General features: G+C 35.0%; 1 protein-coding gene across 5 annotated transcripts in view; it reads right to left on the bottom strand.

Annotated features, from left to right (window-relative positions):
• The window catches only part of LOC145245773 (uncharacterized), a 723,444-nt gene that overhangs the window by 588,233 nt on the left and 115,528 nt on the right, over positions 1 to 19,683 (bottom strand). For all 5 annotated transcript variants that reach the window (XM_080107384.1, XM_080107381.1, XM_080107383.1 and 2 more), the window contains exon 3: positions 6,355 to 6,497. In XM_080107384.1, the coding sequence (XP_079963510.1) occupies positions 6,355 to 6,495 (141 nt within the window). In that variant the 5' untranslated portion in view covers positions 6,496 to 6,497. The remainder of the gene's footprint in view (positions 1 to 6,354; positions 6,498 to 19,683) is intronic.

Here is a 19,683-nt window from a genome sequence, read left to right as displayed (position 1 = left end):
GTTTAAAGCCCAGATGAACTGAGCCGAGCCAAGTCAGGTCAAACGAAATGGTGTAATTACCGAGAGCAACAGATAGACGTTAGTGGCAAACGGTAAGTTGGTAGAAGTAGTGGAGCTAACAAATATTGATTAGAGAGAAGAAATTATACAAAAGATACAGAGATGGCGCATGGAAGCAAATGAGTGATCGCGAGGCCAGAGATAGAAACTGAACTTTGCAAGGGAGACACAAAGTAGAAAAGGAAAAAAGAAAAGAAGAATCCTGCTAAGGTTTCTTGGAGAAGCTTTTACCTTTGGCATTAAAAGAGTTGAAAAGCAGACGTACATATGGATCTGGCATTGCCGTACACACATCATGTAGGCACACGCAGAAATCTTACATACACACCTACAAATCCACTGTTATACTGTTCACTCATGAACCAAAGATTAATATGCATACACTCTCGGGTGTATTCATACACACGTAGAGAAGCATACAGAAATAAACATGCATAAACAGAACGACACATTCCTTTTAAATCATATTTGTGTCAAGCATACACTCATTTCTTTTTTATCCACACAACTGATATGGATATAAAACGTTCATGTAAATTAGCGGGACCTGTGGAAATTCTATAGTGGCATCTTTCTTCTGTAATATATTGCTGCTGGGCATTCTCTGGACATTCAGTTTGAATAGAAACTCCATGATATTATTGTAGCCCTTTTGTTAAAACTGTAAAAATATTTATCTAAGTAATCCGGTTAATGTAGTGTCAGAATATATCAGATTACGGTTTATCTCCAATATCCTTATAGGAGTCTGTATGGACACCCAGTGTGAACAGAAACCCCACAATATCATTATACCACCTTTAGATAGAACAGATACTACCTCTGGATCCTAGCTAGAAAACGAAGAAGGTATATTTTAGTTTCACATATGACCCAAAAACAGCATCATTTTTTTTGTAATTTAAATTTATTTATTAAAATTCGAGGATAGAAAGTGATAACGTATTATGAACATTAAATTATCGTATCTATATCTATACACTCATTTAATGTTCGTAGTATGTTATCACCCTCTATCCTCTTTTTTAATAAATAGGATATCCTGATCGAAAAATTTATAATCTGGAAAGTGTGATACATGTACGTACATTACAGATACCATGGTGTTAATATATAGCTATACACATATTGGAAAAGTTCCATATATTCTCATACATGCATACAATTGGATGCTCACAACACAAATCAAGTATTTACTAAGCTATACAGGTATCTAATAAGTGATATATATACATAGTTTTTGTTTGTTGATTTTTTTTTTTTTTTAACGATATTAAGGTTAACGTCTCCACCTCAGAGATCCAGTGTTTTTCTTTGAAAGTCGCCCATTTTTTATTTGGACATATTTTTTATTTATTAATTGATTAAAAATTTTTTTTAAATATATATATATATAATATTTATTTATTATTTTCAAAAATTAAATATATATATATATTTTTATTTATTTATTTATTATTTTTAAAAATTAAAATATATGATAAAAGAACACTACATATATATATGTAGTGTTCTTTTATTTATACAAACATTATTGGTTACATATGTGCATGCATGTTCCAGCTGAGACTATTTTAAGTTCAATAATGCATTTAATGTGGCCTGAGTAAGTACAGCTGAAACGTGTATGCACACATGTAGCCAATAGTGTTTGTACGAATAAAGAAATTTATAATACAACTCTACCTATTATTGAGCACTATTTTATAAACATTGGAGTTTTATTGGATTAAAATTTAGGAAGCAATAACTATATATGTACACACACACACACACACACACACACACACACACACACACACACACACACACACTTGTATATATTGGAATAACTGCAGTACATTCATGTGTATCTGCATAGAGAGTTGGATGCTATCCCCATACTAGGGATATCAAAAGTATTGATATTTCAATATTTTCCAATATCATGCCTGTTAAAACGATAAATATACGTTGTTTGATATAGATGCCTAAAAAAATAATTTACCCTCAATATTTTCTTCACATTTGATTTGTTCGTGTGTGATCCGTATTCAACATAACCACGGCGATACATCGGTTCTCTTAAGATTACTGAAGTTAGGCAACGTTGAGGCTGGTCAGTATCAGATGAGTGACCATTTGGGAATACTAAGCATCATATGTAGAAGGACCTGCAAGAACTGTAAAAATCTAATGCTGTAATATCTCTTGACCGGAATATATTCAACCTCAGGTGAATGCCGTTGTCAATCTAGCACTTTCATCTCCGCTCCTTCTCTCTGGGTTGGATTTTTAACCTACCTTTTGATTTGCTTCCTCATCTACTCTACAATTGAAAGATGTCACACAATCTCCTCAAATTCAAATTTTATTTTCTGTTCAACACTTGCACCTCATGCATTTGACCTCACTTTACACGCACGTTTTAGAATTTGTTCAGAAGATGACAGTCATATAAGATTTCGTGATTAAATCCGATAGTGGAAAAACTACCCTTAACAAATAATGCACACCACCTTTGTTGACAATACATAGAATTCATAGTTCAACCCTTGACTCCTAAGAATTGAAAAACTACTCTACTATCGAACCATGTATGAAGTATTGTTATATTTGGGATGATGAATCTGCGTCCCATTTGAAGGTTCTTGATAAAGTTCAGGAACATATCTGTAATTTGATTGACCCCTAACCCTTTTTTCTTCATTGAAGACTTTTTCTCACAGACGTGATTTTACTACTCTCAGACTTTTCTATGAATACTACTATGGCATGTGTTCCTCAGAATTGTCTTATTCTCTGCTTCTTTTGTTTCAGCTCGTTTAACTCATTGATCTAGTGGTCTCCATCAATTCGTTGTTTTAATACCTCATTGTAATACAGTTTCCTATTCCAATAACTTCTGCCCAAGAACTGCAAGGTTGTGGAACACTCTTCCTGCTCACCGTTTCCATCCTACTTACAGCCTTAAACTTTTCAAGACTAAGATCAACACGCATCTCCTGTTATTGCAATTTTTGTTAGCTCCTTACATCAAGTGGCTTCATGCCTTGGCTCGAGTGATTCCCATAAAATTTTTTAAAAAAGACTTCCATTTTAAGCTGGTTTTAAAATCTAGATAAAAATTTGAGAAACCCATCGTAGACAAGTAGTTCAACTAGTGTCTCGTGATGCAGATCTGACGAGAATTCTTCCTCGACTGCTTCGGGGAATTTAGATCATCAACTGCGACATTGCATCAGAGATCAAAAGATATCACTCTTGCTGCTAATCATATCAAATCATGAAGTTAATTTTGACCAGTATTAAAAAGCTCAGCGCAAGAGAATATCTTTCAACGATCTTGCAGGGTCAAATATTATACGTGCGACGTATTTATCAAGCTGTACACAGTTATATTTTAAACTGCCACCAGATCAGGCTGTCTGAAGATATTGGCTTCCTGACCTAAATGCATCAAACATTGATGTTATTGTTTTTCTCCCTTTCCCTTTGCAAAAACCAAACCCCATGAATAAATATTTGAAAATATAAAGAACTTGAAGCATAAAAACTTAACAAAATGAACAGATCCGGCATTTAAAAAAAAAAAAAAAAAAAAAAAAAAAAGTGATGATTGTTACTATGATGGGGGAAGAAGTAGGAACACGAATCGGTACACTGCAATCGTTCAGCTGAGAGTTCAAACATTGCCTATACATCTCAGTCTAACTTGACATTGCTCAGAATTTTTTAATGAGAAGCACTTTGTCCTTTTTTAATAGGTTCATAACGTGATAATACTGCCTCATTTGTGCACTTATAGAGTCAGAAGAAGTTTTTTGAATTAGTGTCATATGTGGTTTAAATTTCATTCAAATTGGATACACATATTTAGAGTTTCAAGTGGTTTTGCTCTCATCGCTCACTAAAAGGTGTAAATAGAGTCCAAACCAATTCCAATTTCCTGGAAAATGTTACATATTAGTACAGTCAGTTTTTATGTAGATTCGCTAACCTTTCTTTCTAAAGAGAACAAACAGACATATATATATGAAGAGCTGTGATATAACAAAACAGTCTGACTAAAACATGCTCCCTTTTTTGAGTTGAGCATGCTGGTAAGTGAAATAAACGGCCCACTAATTTATAAAGGCAGTGCTCTTTGTGTAAACAAATGGAGCTTACAGCATTTAGACAATGTTAATTATTGTAATTTCACCTACCTACTTAACAGCAGCCAAAATAGCGTAACGGTTAGAAGTGCAAAACTGTCATCTAGGCAGTTAAGTTTCAATCCCAACTCAAGGCAGTTGCTAATCTAACTGCACTGAAGACCTGGGACGCATATAAAAGGGGGGGGGTAGTTTGGTGCATAACATTAGGAGCAGCTTATACAAACTATTATATAAAAAGTGAGAATTGTCTGTGACCTCTTAATTTAAAGTAGAAATAAACACAATTGCATTAAAGTTAATTTTGATGAGCATGATTTAAGCAGTTCATTATTCAAAGGGATGTACATTTCATGGTGATATAAAAATATTTGTTGATATTTTAAACAAAAATAAATAATATTTCTCTCCAAATTGTTAGCAGAACAAATACTTAGGTGCAGGTTTTTTCAAACCTGTGGTCGTGACACCTCAGTGGGTCGCTAGATGAGAGGGAGGGAGAAGGAGAAAAAACAAAAAAAAAAAAAAACAGACAAAAACCATACAAGTGGATGCTAAAATGAAAATATAAACAGTTGAGTTGAGTGACAGTTATAAATGTCTGCTAATTTGAACTCATTTCTCTCCTCAAAAGGCAGACTTAACTAATCAAAATACATTATGCACACATACACACACAGAGACGCACACACACACACACACACACACATATAATGAGATCATTACAGACAAGACAAAGTCAAATATTGGTATACATAGATTTATTTGTTGATGTAATTAGGAAAAACTACAATGCTCTTTTTATACCTACGTATCTCTAAGTCTAGACTTCGAAATACATAGGTATAAAGAGCAAAACGATTCCTCATTACATCGACCAATAAATCTACGTATACTAATATATGGCTTTATCTTGTCTATAACCCTATTATATTTAAGCTCCACAATACCTGTTGAGCTTCATACATCTTGATAGGTCCACATTTAAAGAGTCCTCCAATACTTCTTTAACCCTCTTCAAATATTATATATATATATATATATATATATATATATATATATATATATATATATGCGTGTGTGGAGAGGGAGTAAGAGTGTTCGATTATTAAAACAATCCTAAAATCATTAAAAAAAAAATTAGGTTGCTTAAACAGTTACATTCAATTTAGCTTAAATTTGCAGTTTTTGAAAAAATGACAAATGCGGACTTTCTTTTAGGCGCCACTGTACATATATATATATATATATATATATATATATATATATACATACACACACAGACAAAAAGAGGTTATCATAGTTAAATTAATAAGGTTGTGTTCGAGGGAGATGGACAATCGACATTAACTCCAAAGCGCACCACAGAAATACCCACCTCGTATGCAACACAATGTAACTTTAATCTAAGTTAAATTTTTAAGAAAAGAAAATGAAAAAAAAAAAAAAAATTTAAAGCATGGTTATTGAGAAAAGTGCTAACAACCAAACGGACTAACGATTTTGGGGCAATTTTACCCCTATAATGGACCCTGGAGTGGCAATCAGTTATCCCAGAAAATCTGTTCTGGCAAAAGTTTACTTTTACCATGACTAATGTTTATGCAAAATTTCCAAAAACTCTAAGGCGTAGTTAATAAGAAATATAGGAGCGGACGAACAAGAGTGAATTACTATGTCCAATCCGCACTTTGTGGAGGGAACAAAAAAAGGAAAAGAAAGGAAAGGAGGAAAAATGAAAAAGGAAGTTTAGAATTAGGATCAACAGAAAAGACAAGAGATGGAAAAAGTAAAGAATAAAGATAAAAATAAATTTGAAAAATTTATAAAAAAAAAAAAAAAAAAAAAAAAAAAAAAAAAAACAAGTTAAAAGAAATAAAGAAAATTTAATAATTTTAAATGGATTTTCAATTTAGGAAGCTGCCCAAATTGCAAATGCTGAAAAAAAATTATTTTTTTGGTTTGCACTTAAAAAAATAAAATAAAAAATAAAGCATTTCACAAGATTCAACAAGCAATTTAAATAACTGATTGTAACCGAATTGTGAACAGCAACAGATCAACAGGTTGGAGTTCATTTTTTTGTGAAGCAATGCTAAAATGTTCAAATGAACACAAATAATTACCACAACAACAAGGGAAAAAAAAAACGACTTACTTTGGCCTTTCCTGTATTAGTCGTCTTCACGGACTTGGGTTTATCTTTAACCATGACCACAAATCCCTTGACCGCTTTCCGGCCATTTTGTTTGTCTTGCACTGTTCGAGGTCGCATTGTATGCATGCGAGTCATTATCATACCTGGAATATAAAAAAAAAAAACAGACTTAGAAGGATTTGAAATGAGAATTTAATTGCAGTTTAAAAGTTAGTAATATATATATATATATATATATATATATATATATATATATATATAGTGTCCATGTCTGGCTGCATGCAAAACAGTCTCAGCCAAATCATTCTGTTAATTTTTGGTCTACAGATTTGAAACTTGATATCTAGGGTATTTGAACCTGTGAGAACAAATTCAATTTGTTTTTTAGCCAATATGAATAGCTGCTAAGGGTCAAAATTGAACCAAATTGGAACTTGGCAGGCGTAAGTCGACTAAACATGTGCATTCTATGCATATACATTTATGCCTTATATTATTTTTTAAGTTTTTTTATATGCGTATGGACTTAGCTCAAATGGTAACAAATAATGCTGAAAGGCCATAGGTTTTTGTTAAGATTATAAGATCACTTCCATATAGGAACATGGACACAAAACGTTGCGGTTATAAAATCTAAATTTAATGGTGAATGTTTTGTTTCTCCAGATCTTGTAGAGCTGATGATATGCTGCTGAGGCCTTATTATCCTACACTGCAACTCGTAGTCCGTACTGCCTTCCTTGTTTATGGATCTTCCTAAGTAGATGAAGTTGCTATTTCGTTTCTCAAACAGTCTAAGTATGCAAATTTTAATGTCGATCTGAGGTTGATTTTTTTTTTAACTGACTGAATGGTAAGCTTCAAAAAGCACTTGTACAATTTCAGCGATAGAATACAACTCGAAAAGAGAAAGATTAAGATCAATAAGAATTGCAAACGAGGTTAAAAGTAAAACAAAGATGGCATACGCATGATTCTGGTTTCTTGTGAAAGAATGGCACAAATTCAAGATTAAAAAAATAAACTTTTAAAAATTTCTTTTACAGCATATCTTTGTGGTAGGTGTCTATGTTCTAAAAAGGAGAAGGCAAAAAATGTGCTGTTTGCAATTGCGGTCAGGATATATTTTTTAAGTAATTACAGATCACATTTTTTCAAGACAATTCACAATCACTGAGTTTAGGAGTAAGTGTTTTTGCAGGAATATTTAAAAAAAAAAATTTTTTTTAAGTAAGTTAAGAATTAAAAAAGCCCCCCTCCAACCCCACAACTGATTATTGAAATCGTGGCCAGATAAAAAGACAATTGGTGTTTGGTGCATAATGTGTCATCACTTCTGCACTTCATCCAAGAGTATCACTGATTGGTTTATTTGTGCATACGAAACGTTTCCTTTTTATTCTAGTTTGACAGAAGACTGCAAGCTTGGGTTACCCCTTTTAGCGCACACACCGCATCTTATTTCACACATTTGCTAGAGAATAAATAGTTGAACTGAGAAATATTTAACTGTGATTCGTTGAACAGATCAAAAGTTAGGTTAAAAGAACAACAGTTCTGAAGTAGTTAAGTAATTGCAGTTGTTAAGAAGGTGGCCAATGACCACGGGAATGAGTGGACGGTTTTTGTTTCAAAAGACAATACTCTATGAACGGATGGATGAAACAATGAGTTTATGATGAAGTTTATGTACAGTCTACGTGGGGAGGCAAAGAGGAATCTGAAACGATTAGATCTATTGGTAAGATAAGCAAGGGAATGGTGTTGTTATGGAGTTTTTGATGAGAAGCATTAGGCTTCGAAATACCTAGGTATAAAGAGCATATAACCCCCTCAATTACTGCGTTTCCTTATTACATTGACAAATCTATGTATAACAAGATATGGCTTTGTATTGTCTATAATTGCTATATATATATACAGAGAGAGAGAGAGAGTAGAACTCAGGGATACGGCATTAAAATTAGTAAGAAAATACAGTACAGTATATAATACACATGTATATAATCAAATAACATCATAAAGAACAGCGTAAGGCAGGCCAAATACTGTAACCAGGGGTTGGAAAACATTGTACTCCCCATTTTAATCATGGAAAAACTGTATCCTAGGGCCACCGTATCCCGGGGTTCTACGGTACGTATATATATATATATATATATATATATATGAAAAGTTAAGGGCATAATAGATTCACTGATTGATATAATAATTAAGTGATTGATTTTGCGCTACATAACAGATACTGTCAAGAATTGTATAAGTCAACTGAATTAAAGGAATAAATTATAAGATGGTCAACATCATGAATTTTGGAATATAACTTTTTGTCATTTATTCTCTCTCTCTCTCATATATATATATATATATATATATATATATATATATATATATATATACACACACGCATACACACACGAGAGAGAGAGAGAGAGCTATAAACAAATACATCTAACCAAAACATTTGAGCCAAATATCAATCTCTCCCAATATTTTTCCTATAAAGCTTCTTTGGGATTCCTTCTCAGTACGCCAACTAAAATTTCAGAATCCTCATCCTGATGAAGCAAGCTTCTTTTACACACATATTTCAAAAAATGAAACTCCCCAAAGAATTGTTGAATTTCGATTTTTCCATGTTGTAGTCGTTCTCCATTAAGCCATTAATCAATCCAAAAATCCAATGATTTTGATTCCTTTCGTGAACAGATGCAGCGTATGACCTACAAACGTTGCACTTTGGTTGCGGTGCTGCAAATACTAACACCAACCAACACAGTGTGAAGAGAACCAATACAATTGAACCAATTCTTTGGTTTCATGGCAGCAATGGAATTACGAACCATTAAAACAAATTAAGGTCCTTCTCATTACATTCTGTCTTTGCAGAAACTTGAAAGACTTAATCTATAAATAAATGCAATGCAAAAAGTGTTATCATAAGGTTATTTAATGCTGAGTTTGTATCATTTTTGAAAAAAGTTTTTATGCTGTAACTTTTTATATCTTTCAATATGTATTTATGATGCTTGGTTTGGTTGTTTTGTTTTTGGCTTTGCAGAACAGGATGGAGTTTTGCAAAGGAAAGGGAAAAAACAATAACATCAATGTTTCGTGCATTTTAGGTCATGAAGACAATATATTCAGTGTGATATGGCAGCACCAGCTTATATGTTTGAAGTGACATTTTAAAATAACATTAAAATATATAAGCCTTTATATTTTAATAAAATGTAATAGTTTGCACTGTGGAAATTGGCATTTTTCCATTTTTAGAAAAGTTGTTCAATGGGTAATTTGAAATTAATCACGTTTATAACACTCACTACGCCTGTCTGTCTCCATTTTTTTTCAAATTCTAAACGGTTCAAATGATTGCATTTTTCGTGGACTGCTTTTTTTTTTACTTTAAAAATTATTATATACTCGGTACAATATGTAATAATCGATAGAAAACAGACTTTATAATACATACATATGAAATCTGCATAAATTAAAATATCATATTTAAGCGTATTTTACGATCGGGCAATGCCCGCTCCCCCTCCCACTAGTATGCAATATTACAAAATTTAAGTGCTTATTATTATACTTATTATAATAACTACTGTTTTCTCAGGTTTTATTTTCAAACTAGCAGTAGACGCTCGGCTTTGCCCAGCCATAAAATATGCTTAAATATATTTTAATTTATGCAGATTTCATGGTTATTATTACAGACCCAATTCTCTCTTGAATATCATATATATATATCATAATTTAGAAATTTAAAATTTGTGATTTGAAAAAGTTAAATTCAAATATAGAAATTTTATTGTATGCAAGACAAAGAATACAGTATAGTAAAATATATTTCCTTAACCAATGAGTTTTCAATGTTTATATATCTCCTTGCAGGAAAATATTAGCAAATATTATAAAAGGTTTGCACCTGATTTGCTAAAGGCAATAAGCATAGAAAATTGAATGGATTTGCACACCAGTAGATTTATTGTATTTCATTATTCTGAATTATATATATATTACTGTATTCCCTACCGTTTAAGCTACCGACAGATAGATAAGATTTAAAATAAAAAAATATTTCAAGTTTTCAATGAATTCGCACATGTGCAAAAGTAATAGAAATATGTCGGCAAGTTGAAATGAACATTTTGTATTTCAACTTGCTGACATATTTCTGTGTGCATTATTAATCTATCCAAACAAAGATTTTACTTGTTATAAACTATTCTTGGTGTATGATTATTATTTCCTGTTAATTTAAGTGTTATGTGACCAGTAGTTTAAGAGTTTATCGGTTAAATATACTCACAGACTCACACGTACATATATTAATGATTAATTTATATAAATCTAACTTTAAAAGAAATGTAATATCTATTTTTTTTCCTCCAGAGGAATTCGTTATTAAAGAAAAACGTCAAATGAATAAATAAAATATCAATAAATTGTATGGAATTAATAATGAAACAATTTCACGTGTGTGTGTGAATTTATAGTGCAAGGAAGTTACACACCTGAAAGCATACTATACGTTTATAAAGCCGTTAATCACCCATGCATGGAGTATTGCTGGTACATCTACTACTGGTCTTTCACTCTTAGGCAGGATCCAAAAAAGAACCTAAAATTTTATAGGTTCCGCACTACTGACCAAGCGCTAATCTCTGTCTCATCTCTGAAATGTTGCATTCCTGTGTCTGTTTTGCAAGTACTTTAATAGAACGTGTTCCGATTCATAACACTTGCGCTCAATTGATGCACATACTCCAGACTAACCGGACAAGCGGAAAAATCCTACCCCTTCATTCTGAGGTCTATAGATGCTGAAAAGCCTTCTACTCAAATAGTTTCTTACCTCAGACTGAAAGAGTTTGGAATTCCCTCCATGTTTTATGCTTCTTTGACTTTACTAACCTGCAGAAGTTTAAATGTGATGTAAACAAACATCTAGGCGCTCAACTTCCGAATCTGCGGATCTGAAATAGTAACTCCTTACAGCTAACTGACAACATGTAACTTTGATACAATTTTTATTTTTTATTTTTGATGCCTCCGTTCAGTCTTGAAAGACAAAGGATACCTCTGTAGGGGTAGTTGCGTGTGTAATCGCACAACCCCTAACCACACCTCTCCTGAATCGACACTGTTTTGGGTCCAGTGGCAAGGAGAAGACCAAGATGACTGGAAACAATGCCGAGATAAGCGGAGAGCACATACAGCATCTGGAAGTCCAAAATGGTCACCCATTTAGTATTGACCAGGCTCAACGTTGCTTAACGTTGGTGGTCCAGCGGGAACCGGTGTGTCAACATGATTATGCCGTATATTTTTTATTTTAATTTACTATTAATCAATTATTTGTTGAAATAAATAATGCAATACCATGAAGAAAACTAAAAATTTGAAAATCTTATTTAAAAAAAAAATAGGATTTGATTACAAATTCAAATCAACCAGATTACATTTTGATTAGCCATCTTTAATATTTTGTTAATAGTTGAAAAAAATTTTTACAAAGAACAAAAAAAACAAAAAAAACAGAACTACTTTGTGACCCGTTGGAATTTGAAAATATTTAAACTGTTCAATAGAAAGATATTTACTCAGATTTTTATCAAATCCTCATATATTAAAAGACTTGAAATTTTGGAAGCTACTTTTAATTCAATAATTTCACAAATAAAGATTAAAACAACATTACTGTAACAGAATTAGCTATAGTTTTATAACAATTTGCTTCAATTAATAATTTAATGACCAAACAATACCGTAATAATTAAAATTATTTCTTAAAATCCAATTAAAAAAAGTAATTGGATAACAAAAACAAATAAAAAAACAAAAAGGTATAGTTCGTGATGTTCATTAGTTTTATGCATTCCCTAATTAACTAGGTAGCCTGTCTGTTGCTAACGGTTTTTATGACCATGGCTTAATAAAGTAAAAAAAAAAGTTTTTAAAATTTGAAACAAAAATTTAAGTAAAAAGTAAGTACAAATAACAGAGTCATAAAAAAGAGAAAACATAATTTTCAGAATGAATTGGATGAGTCAAGAACCAATTGCAAAATAATGACATGACCTGCGTATTTTAGAAGTTTTCATATGATGAAATATTGACGAGAATTTCATGTGTATATTTCTTTTATATACTACTAATATTCCTGGGGGGGGGGGCAAAAGTATAATACAACTCCTATCCATTTCGCTTTCAGTTTTCCCCCTCTGTATCACATCTTTCTTCTCCACCCAGCCCATTCCTCTCTCTGGACATACACACACACATAACTTAAGTCAACATACAGAAAATGAGTAAAAAAAAAACCCAGAATTACTTCGTTTTACATGATAACATTAAAAAGATGAGTCTACGTCTTGATAACATTAAATGATAAATGGCCATTTGATCCCCAAATAATAAATCTTTTTCTTTTTACATTTTAGATGTTATACATCCAGGGTGACGCCGATTTAAAAAAAAGTACAAACTTTGAGGGTGTTTGTTATGTATTTTTCAAATTTTAGCTGAACATAGATTTTTTTTTTCTCATTTATATAATAGAAATTGTAGGATTGTTGCTAAAACATGATTATTGATTAAAATAAAAAGACATAAATAAATGAAATACTATTTAGGTACCATTGGAACTAAACATTTTTCATTTTATTCTGAGGTAATTTTGCTTTGAGGATGAATTAAGAAATGTAGAGGCTCTTTAAATATGCACATTGTGATTGTTAGTTGTTGAAGTTTCAGTTATGCAAAACCTACGTTTTATGTAGTCTGTCAGTTATCTTACCTCGGCTTGTCAATGAAATGAGGTTTCGTTTGTACTTAAAAAACATGTCTTTCAGTTAACATGTGGTTTATAACTAATCACTGTAATGAAGATAACAGTTTAAAAAATGTAAATAACAATGAAATAATGAAAATAAAGAAAGAAAGGGTAGGAGTGAAAGTGAGAGAAAGAGAGGGAAGAGAGAGGTAATAAGGAAGAGAGAGAGATGGAGAGAGGGGTGATAAGAAAGAGAGAAAGAGATAAAGTAAAAGTGTGGGAGAGAGAGGGACGAAGAGAAAGAGGGAGGGATGAAGAGAAAGAGGGAGGAAAGAAGAGAAAGAGAGAGAGAGGGAGGGACAAAGAGAAAGAGAGAGAGAGGGACAAAGAGAAAGAGGGATGGACGAAGAGAGAGAGGGAGGAACGAAAAGAAAGAGGGAGGAACGAAAAGAAAGAGGGGGGAACGAAGGGAAAGAGGGGGGAACGAAGGGAAAGAGAGAGGGACGAAGAGAAAAAGAGAGAGGGATGAAGAGAAAGTGAAAAAGAGGGAGGGACGAAGAGACAGAGAAAAAGAGGGAGGGACGAAGAGAAAGAGAAAAAGAGGGAGGGACGAAGAGAAAGAGAAAAAGAGGGAGGGACGAAGAGAAAGAGAAAAAGAGGGAGGGACGAAGAGAAAGAGAAAAAGAGGGAGGGACGAAGAGAAAGAGAAAAAGAGGGAGGGACGAAGAGAAAGAGAAAAAGAGGGAGGGACGAAGAGAAAGAGAAAAAGAGGGAGGGACGAAGAGAAAGAGAAAAAGAGGGAGGGACGAAGAGAAAGAGAAAAAGAGGGAGGGACGAAGAGAAAGAGAAAAAGAGGGAGGGACGAAGAGAAAGAGAAAAAGAGGGAGGGACGAAGAGAAAGAGAAAAAGAGGGAGGGACGAAGAGAAAGAGAAAAAGAGGGAGGGACGAAGAGAAAGAGAAAAAGAGGGAGGGACGAAGAGAAAGAGAAAAAGAGGGAGGGACGAAGAGAAAGGGTGAGAGAGGGACGAAGAGAAAGGGTGAGAGAGGGACGAAGAGAAAGGGTGAGAGAGGGACGAAGAGAAAGGGTGAGAGAGGGACGAAGAGAAAGGGTGAGAGAGGGACGAAGAGAAAGGGTGAGAGAGGGACGAAGAGAAAGGGTGAGAGAGGGACGAAGAGAAAGGGTGAGAGAGGGAGGGGCGAAGAGAAAAATAAAAAGAGGGATGGATGAAGAGAAAGAGAGAGAGAGGGAGAGACGAACTGAAAGAGGGAGGGACGAAGAGAAAGAGGGAGGGACGAAGAGAAAGAGGGAGGGATGAAGAGAAGGATAAAAAGAGGGAGGGACGAAGAGAAAGAGAGAAAGAGGGAGGGATGAAGAGAAAGAGAGAGAGATGAAGAGAAAGAGGGAGAGATGAAGAGAAAGAGGGAGAGATGAAGAGAAAGAGGGAGGGATGAAGAGAAAGAGGGAGGGATGAAGAGAAAGAGGGAGGGATGAAGAGAAAGAGGGAGGGACGAAGAGAAAGAGGGAGGGACGAAGAGAAAGAGGGAGGGACGAAGAGAAAGAGGGAGGGAGGCGGAGGGATGAAGAGAAAGAGAAAAAATGGGAGGGACAAAGAGAAAGGGTGAAAGAGGGAGAGACAAAGAGAAAGAGAGGGAGGGACGAAGAGAGAGGGAGGGACGAAGAGAAAGGGAGGGACGAAGAGAGAGGGAGGGAGGGACGAAGAGAGAGGGAGGGACGAAGAGAAAGAGAGGGAGGGACGAAGAGAAAGAGAGGGAGGGACAAAGAGATAGAGAGGGAGGGACAAAGAGATAGAGAGGGAGGGACAAAGAGATAGAGAGGGAGGGACAAAGAGATAGAGAGGGAGGGACGAAGAGATAGAGAGGGAGGGACGAAGAGATAGAGAGGGAGGGACGAAGAGATAGAGAGGGAGGGACGAAGAGATAGAGAGGGAGGGACGAAGAGATAGAGAGGGAGGGACGAAGAGATAGAGAGGGAGGGACGAAGAGAGAGAGAGAGGGAGGGACGAAGAGAGAGAGAGGGAGGGACGAAGAGATAGAGAGGGAGGGACGAAGAGATAGAGAGAGAGAGGGAGGGACGAAGAGATAGAGAGAGAGAGGGAGGGACGAAGAGATAGAGAGAGAGAGGGAGGGACGAAGAGATAGAGAGAGAGAGGGAGGGAGGGACGAAGAGATAGAGAGAGAGAGGGAAGGACGAAGAGATAGAGAGAGAGAGGGAAGGACGAAGAGATAGAGAGAGAGAGAGGGAAGGACGAAGAGATAGAGAGAGAGAGGGAGGGACGAAGAGATAGAGAGAGAGGGAGGGACGAAGAGATAGAGAGAGAGGGAGGGACGAAGAGATAGAGAGAGAGAGAGGGAGGGACGAAGAGATAGAGAGAGAGAGAGGGAGGGACGAAGAGATAGAGAGAGAGAGAGGGAGGGACGAAGAGATAGAGAGAGAGAGAGGGAGGGACGAAGAGATAGAGAGAGAGAGAGGGAGGGACGAAGAGATAGAGAGAGAGAGAGGGAGGGACGAAGAGATAGAGAGAGAGAGAGGGAGGGACGAAGAGATAGAGAGAGAGAGAGGGAGGGACGAAGAGATAGAGAGAGAGAGAGGAGGGACGAAGAGAGAGAGAGAGAGAGAGGGAGGGACGAAGAGAGAGAGAGAGAGAGAGAGAGGGAGGGACGAAGAGATAGATAGAGAGAGAGAGAGAGGGAGGGACGAAGAGATAGATAGAGAGAGGGAGGGACGAAGAGATAGATAGAGAGAGGGAGGGACGAAGAGAAAGAGAGATGAAGGGATGAGAAAGAGAGAAAGAGGGAGGGACGAAAAGAAAGGGAGAAAGAGGGAGGGACGAAGAGAAAGGGAGAAAGAGAGAGGGACGAAGAGAAAGGGAGAAAGAGAGAGGGACGAAGAGAAAGGGAGAAAGAGGGAGGGACGAAGAGAAAGGGAGAAAGAGGGAGGGACGAAGAGAAAGAGAGAGAGAGGGAGAACAGAGAGGGAAAAAGAAGAAGAGGCAGAAACCATGAAATGAAACCTGACCGACTTCTAAGCATCTACAAAGTATATTTTCTGATTACATACACACATATTTGCGCATTCTATTTCTTTGCATGAAATTTTTATTTCCTAGTTTTTGGTTTTTATTTGAGTTTTCATTCTTCTTTTGTTGCTTTTAAACTTGCTTAGCAGATATGATAGCAAGTTAAGTCTTCTGAGTTTTTGTTTATTGTTTTCCCATGATGCATTACACTTTCACTACTTCCGGTAGAAATATGTTGTACAATCCTAATTTGATAATCCAGAGGAAATATGGCTGGACATTTATGCTGCCTCCATTGTTATTGCTATACAAGTATTTTCGCAGTGGTGTGAATGTCGGGTGGTGGTTATTAATGCCCTGTTGTATTGAGCATATAGTAGAAATTAGGAGAGGGAGGAGGAGGTAGATCAAAAGAAAGCTAATAAACACAAAAAATGAAGAGATATAAAGAGTAGGAGAAGAAACAAAAGAAACGATGAACAGAAAAGAGAATGAACAAAAATATGTACATCTCCTATCTATTATATAAAGGCCAAACGTCTGTGTGTATGTGTGTCTATGTATTCAGATAAAAGTCAACTACAAAACAAACGTCCACAAAGTTTGATATATTCATTGCCCTGGATGAATAACATCTAAAATTTAAAAAAAAAAAAAAAAAATTATTCATTCTCTAGGGAGGAGGGGGTCGACTGGGCTACGTTTCATCGGGGGGGGGGGGAATTTTTTCAGTGTTATGTACTTGTTTTGAAAGAAAATACCAATGAATTCCAAAAGGCATCTATTATATAAAGTTATCTGGGTGTATGTATGTCCAGCTAGAGAGGAATTGGCTGGGCGGAGAAGAAGGTGTTGATGGGTGGAGAAAAAGGTGTTGATGGGTGGAGAAAGATAAAGTGAAATAGAGAGAAAGATGTTTTCATCGAAACAGATTACACTTTTGTTTCAAGTAAAAAATAAAAAGAAGTAGAATATATACACACACAATAAGACGTAAAAAAGTGGGTCTTTGGAGATATAACAATTCAGTGTGATTACACAAAGCTACAATGCTTAACACTAGTAGCTGGTTTGTTGGAAATGGATATTTCCATAGACTATAGAATTAACTAAACAAAGTTGAAATCCTAGCAAAAGAGCACATACATCAAATCTGTTGCTAAGGTCGCTGGAAAAATAATTGGATCATTCTATCGTTCCAGTAGATATTTCACTGCCGATGCAATTCTCTACCTTTATAAGAGCCAAGTACGTCCTAGGATGGAGTACTGTTCCCACATCTAGGTAGGAGCTGCTTGGAGCACCCTATCCTGCCTTGACAGAGTTCAAAATCGACTAAAAAACCTAGTAAGTGATGCCCTTTTCTCTTCTCTGCAACCTTTTTCTCATAGAAGAGACGTTGCAATCCTGTCTCTGCTCTATCATTATTTTCATGGCAAGTGTTCGACTGAGTTCCAATCTATGGTCCCCTCCCACCTATCTTTCACAGAAAACACTCTAGCCAAAATTACTATCAATAAATTCCCTTACTCTCTATCAGCGCCTAAACCTAAATGTGGAATTCATGAACAAAGCGTTCTTTCCTAGTACTGCCCGCCTGTGGAACTCTGTTCCGCTGGTCTGTTTTTCAGTAGACTACAATATTGTCATCTTCAAGTCCAATGTAAAGAAGTTGTTATTGAACCGCCCTCATAAACTAATTATACCCAATTTCCACCACAAACAATTATTGCACTACTGTCCCAATAACACCATACACACATTAACCCTTATCCTTAACTGGCCTCCAGGCCTTGATATGTGGTGATCGCTTTGTAAAAAAAAAAAGGTATTATGCTTCAGAATTTTTAAAATGAAGATTCATAATTTGGATTATTTGGAGTACCGCTCTCATTTTGCATATTATTTTCATAACGTAATGGATAAAGAACTAAGTAACACCCAGTTCAAAGCGACACTCTTTAAATATTAAAGGTTCGATCCTCACTGTGGGTGATACTTAGAATACAATTGCAAATTATTAAAGACTTCTACCTGGTCATAGTTGATGGTTTGCGAGCATGCTACCTCCGTGGATTAAATAAATTGCATACAAATTTCAGAGTTAGACAGAAATATTCAAAATTTACCATCGAGTGGTCTTCAGCCTTGATATGTGGTGACCCCTTTGTAAAAAAAGTACCACAGTCATTTAGTAGTTACCCGTGTTCAATTAATCGCATACAATAAATTGTTTCCTATGTGCTTCAGCATTAAAATAACCCAAAAGGGTTGATATGCCACAAAACAGTCAAAACGAAACTATTCTAGCCTACTTTTGGTCAATCTTATTTTGACCAAAGCATAAATATCAATGAAGAAACACGTGATTGGTCTCATTCTGTCTCAAGAGACAATGGATAGCCCCTGAAAGTACCTAAACAATTTTCTTTTTTACAAGGGAGTCACTACTTATCAAGGTCTGAAGTCCACTTGAGGATAAGAGTTAATGGATGATTGGTGTTGGTGGAAATTGGATAAAATTTTAAAAACTTGTTTACATTAGGCTTGAAAACAACCATGGTGTAGTCCTGTGGAAGAGAATTCCACAGGCAGGCAGTTCTAGAAAATAAACCTTGTTCATGAAATCTGCATTTAGTTTTAGACACAGATAGAGCGTAGGACAAATTGTTGACAGTGGTTGTAGGAAGACGAGTGTTTATTGTGAAGTAGAATGTTGATATATTAGCTAGGTTGTGAAGTTGCAAAGTAGGACAGACTATGGATTCCAAAATATTCAACTCCAACTTCTTATTTTAAAATCTTCCAGACGGTCTGTTGATTCTGTAGAGATGTAAAAATTCAACTCGAATTCTAACATTCTTCAGAGCTGGACTGTGACTCGTTCTTCAAAACGGCATAACGTGAGTAAAAAAAAAAAAAAGTAATCAGAGCATGTATTCCCTCAAAGTACATTATTTAACCTTTTCAATCTTATCCGTTTTCTTTTAAATTATGGTCATATTTTATATATATTTTATTGAAACATCACTGAAATTAAACAAAATTGAGCCTGGTTAGATGACCATTTCACAATACTAGCAAAAATTCAATATTAAAGAGAAAGTTTTATACTAAAAACAATGGTAAATGAATTCACTTTCAATGAATTGTAGCTCAACTGAGCATTCACCACTACAACCAAACAAGTAATTTTTACTTAAACTCATGTTTTAGTACAAAACTAACATTAAATAAGTTATAGCAAGTTGAATTATACATGTAAACTAGTGCATATAATGTAGGTATTTTAGAACAATACAACATGGCTGACAATAATATTCAACAAGACACCAAGGGAAATAATTCTAAATTCATATGTCACAAAAGAAAATCCCACACCTTGTTCATTAAAATATTTTTTTTTTTTGTAAAAGTTGAAATGTGGTTATTGATTAAAATAGGAAATTCTTAAAGTGGCACAATAAATAAATCAATAAATCATGATATATCATATTGCAAGCAAAAAC

This window comes from Euprymna scolopes, chromosome 23 (assembly GCF_053919585.1).
Source record: "Euprymna scolopes isolate OS-2025 chromosome 23, ASM5391958v1, whole genome shotgun sequence".
Lineage (NCBI taxonomy): Eukaryota > Metazoa > Mollusca > Cephalopoda > Sepiida > Sepiolidae > Euprymna > Euprymna scolopes.
Note: the sequence above shows the minus strand (reverse complement) of the source record. Positions and strands in the feature narration are given on the sequence as shown.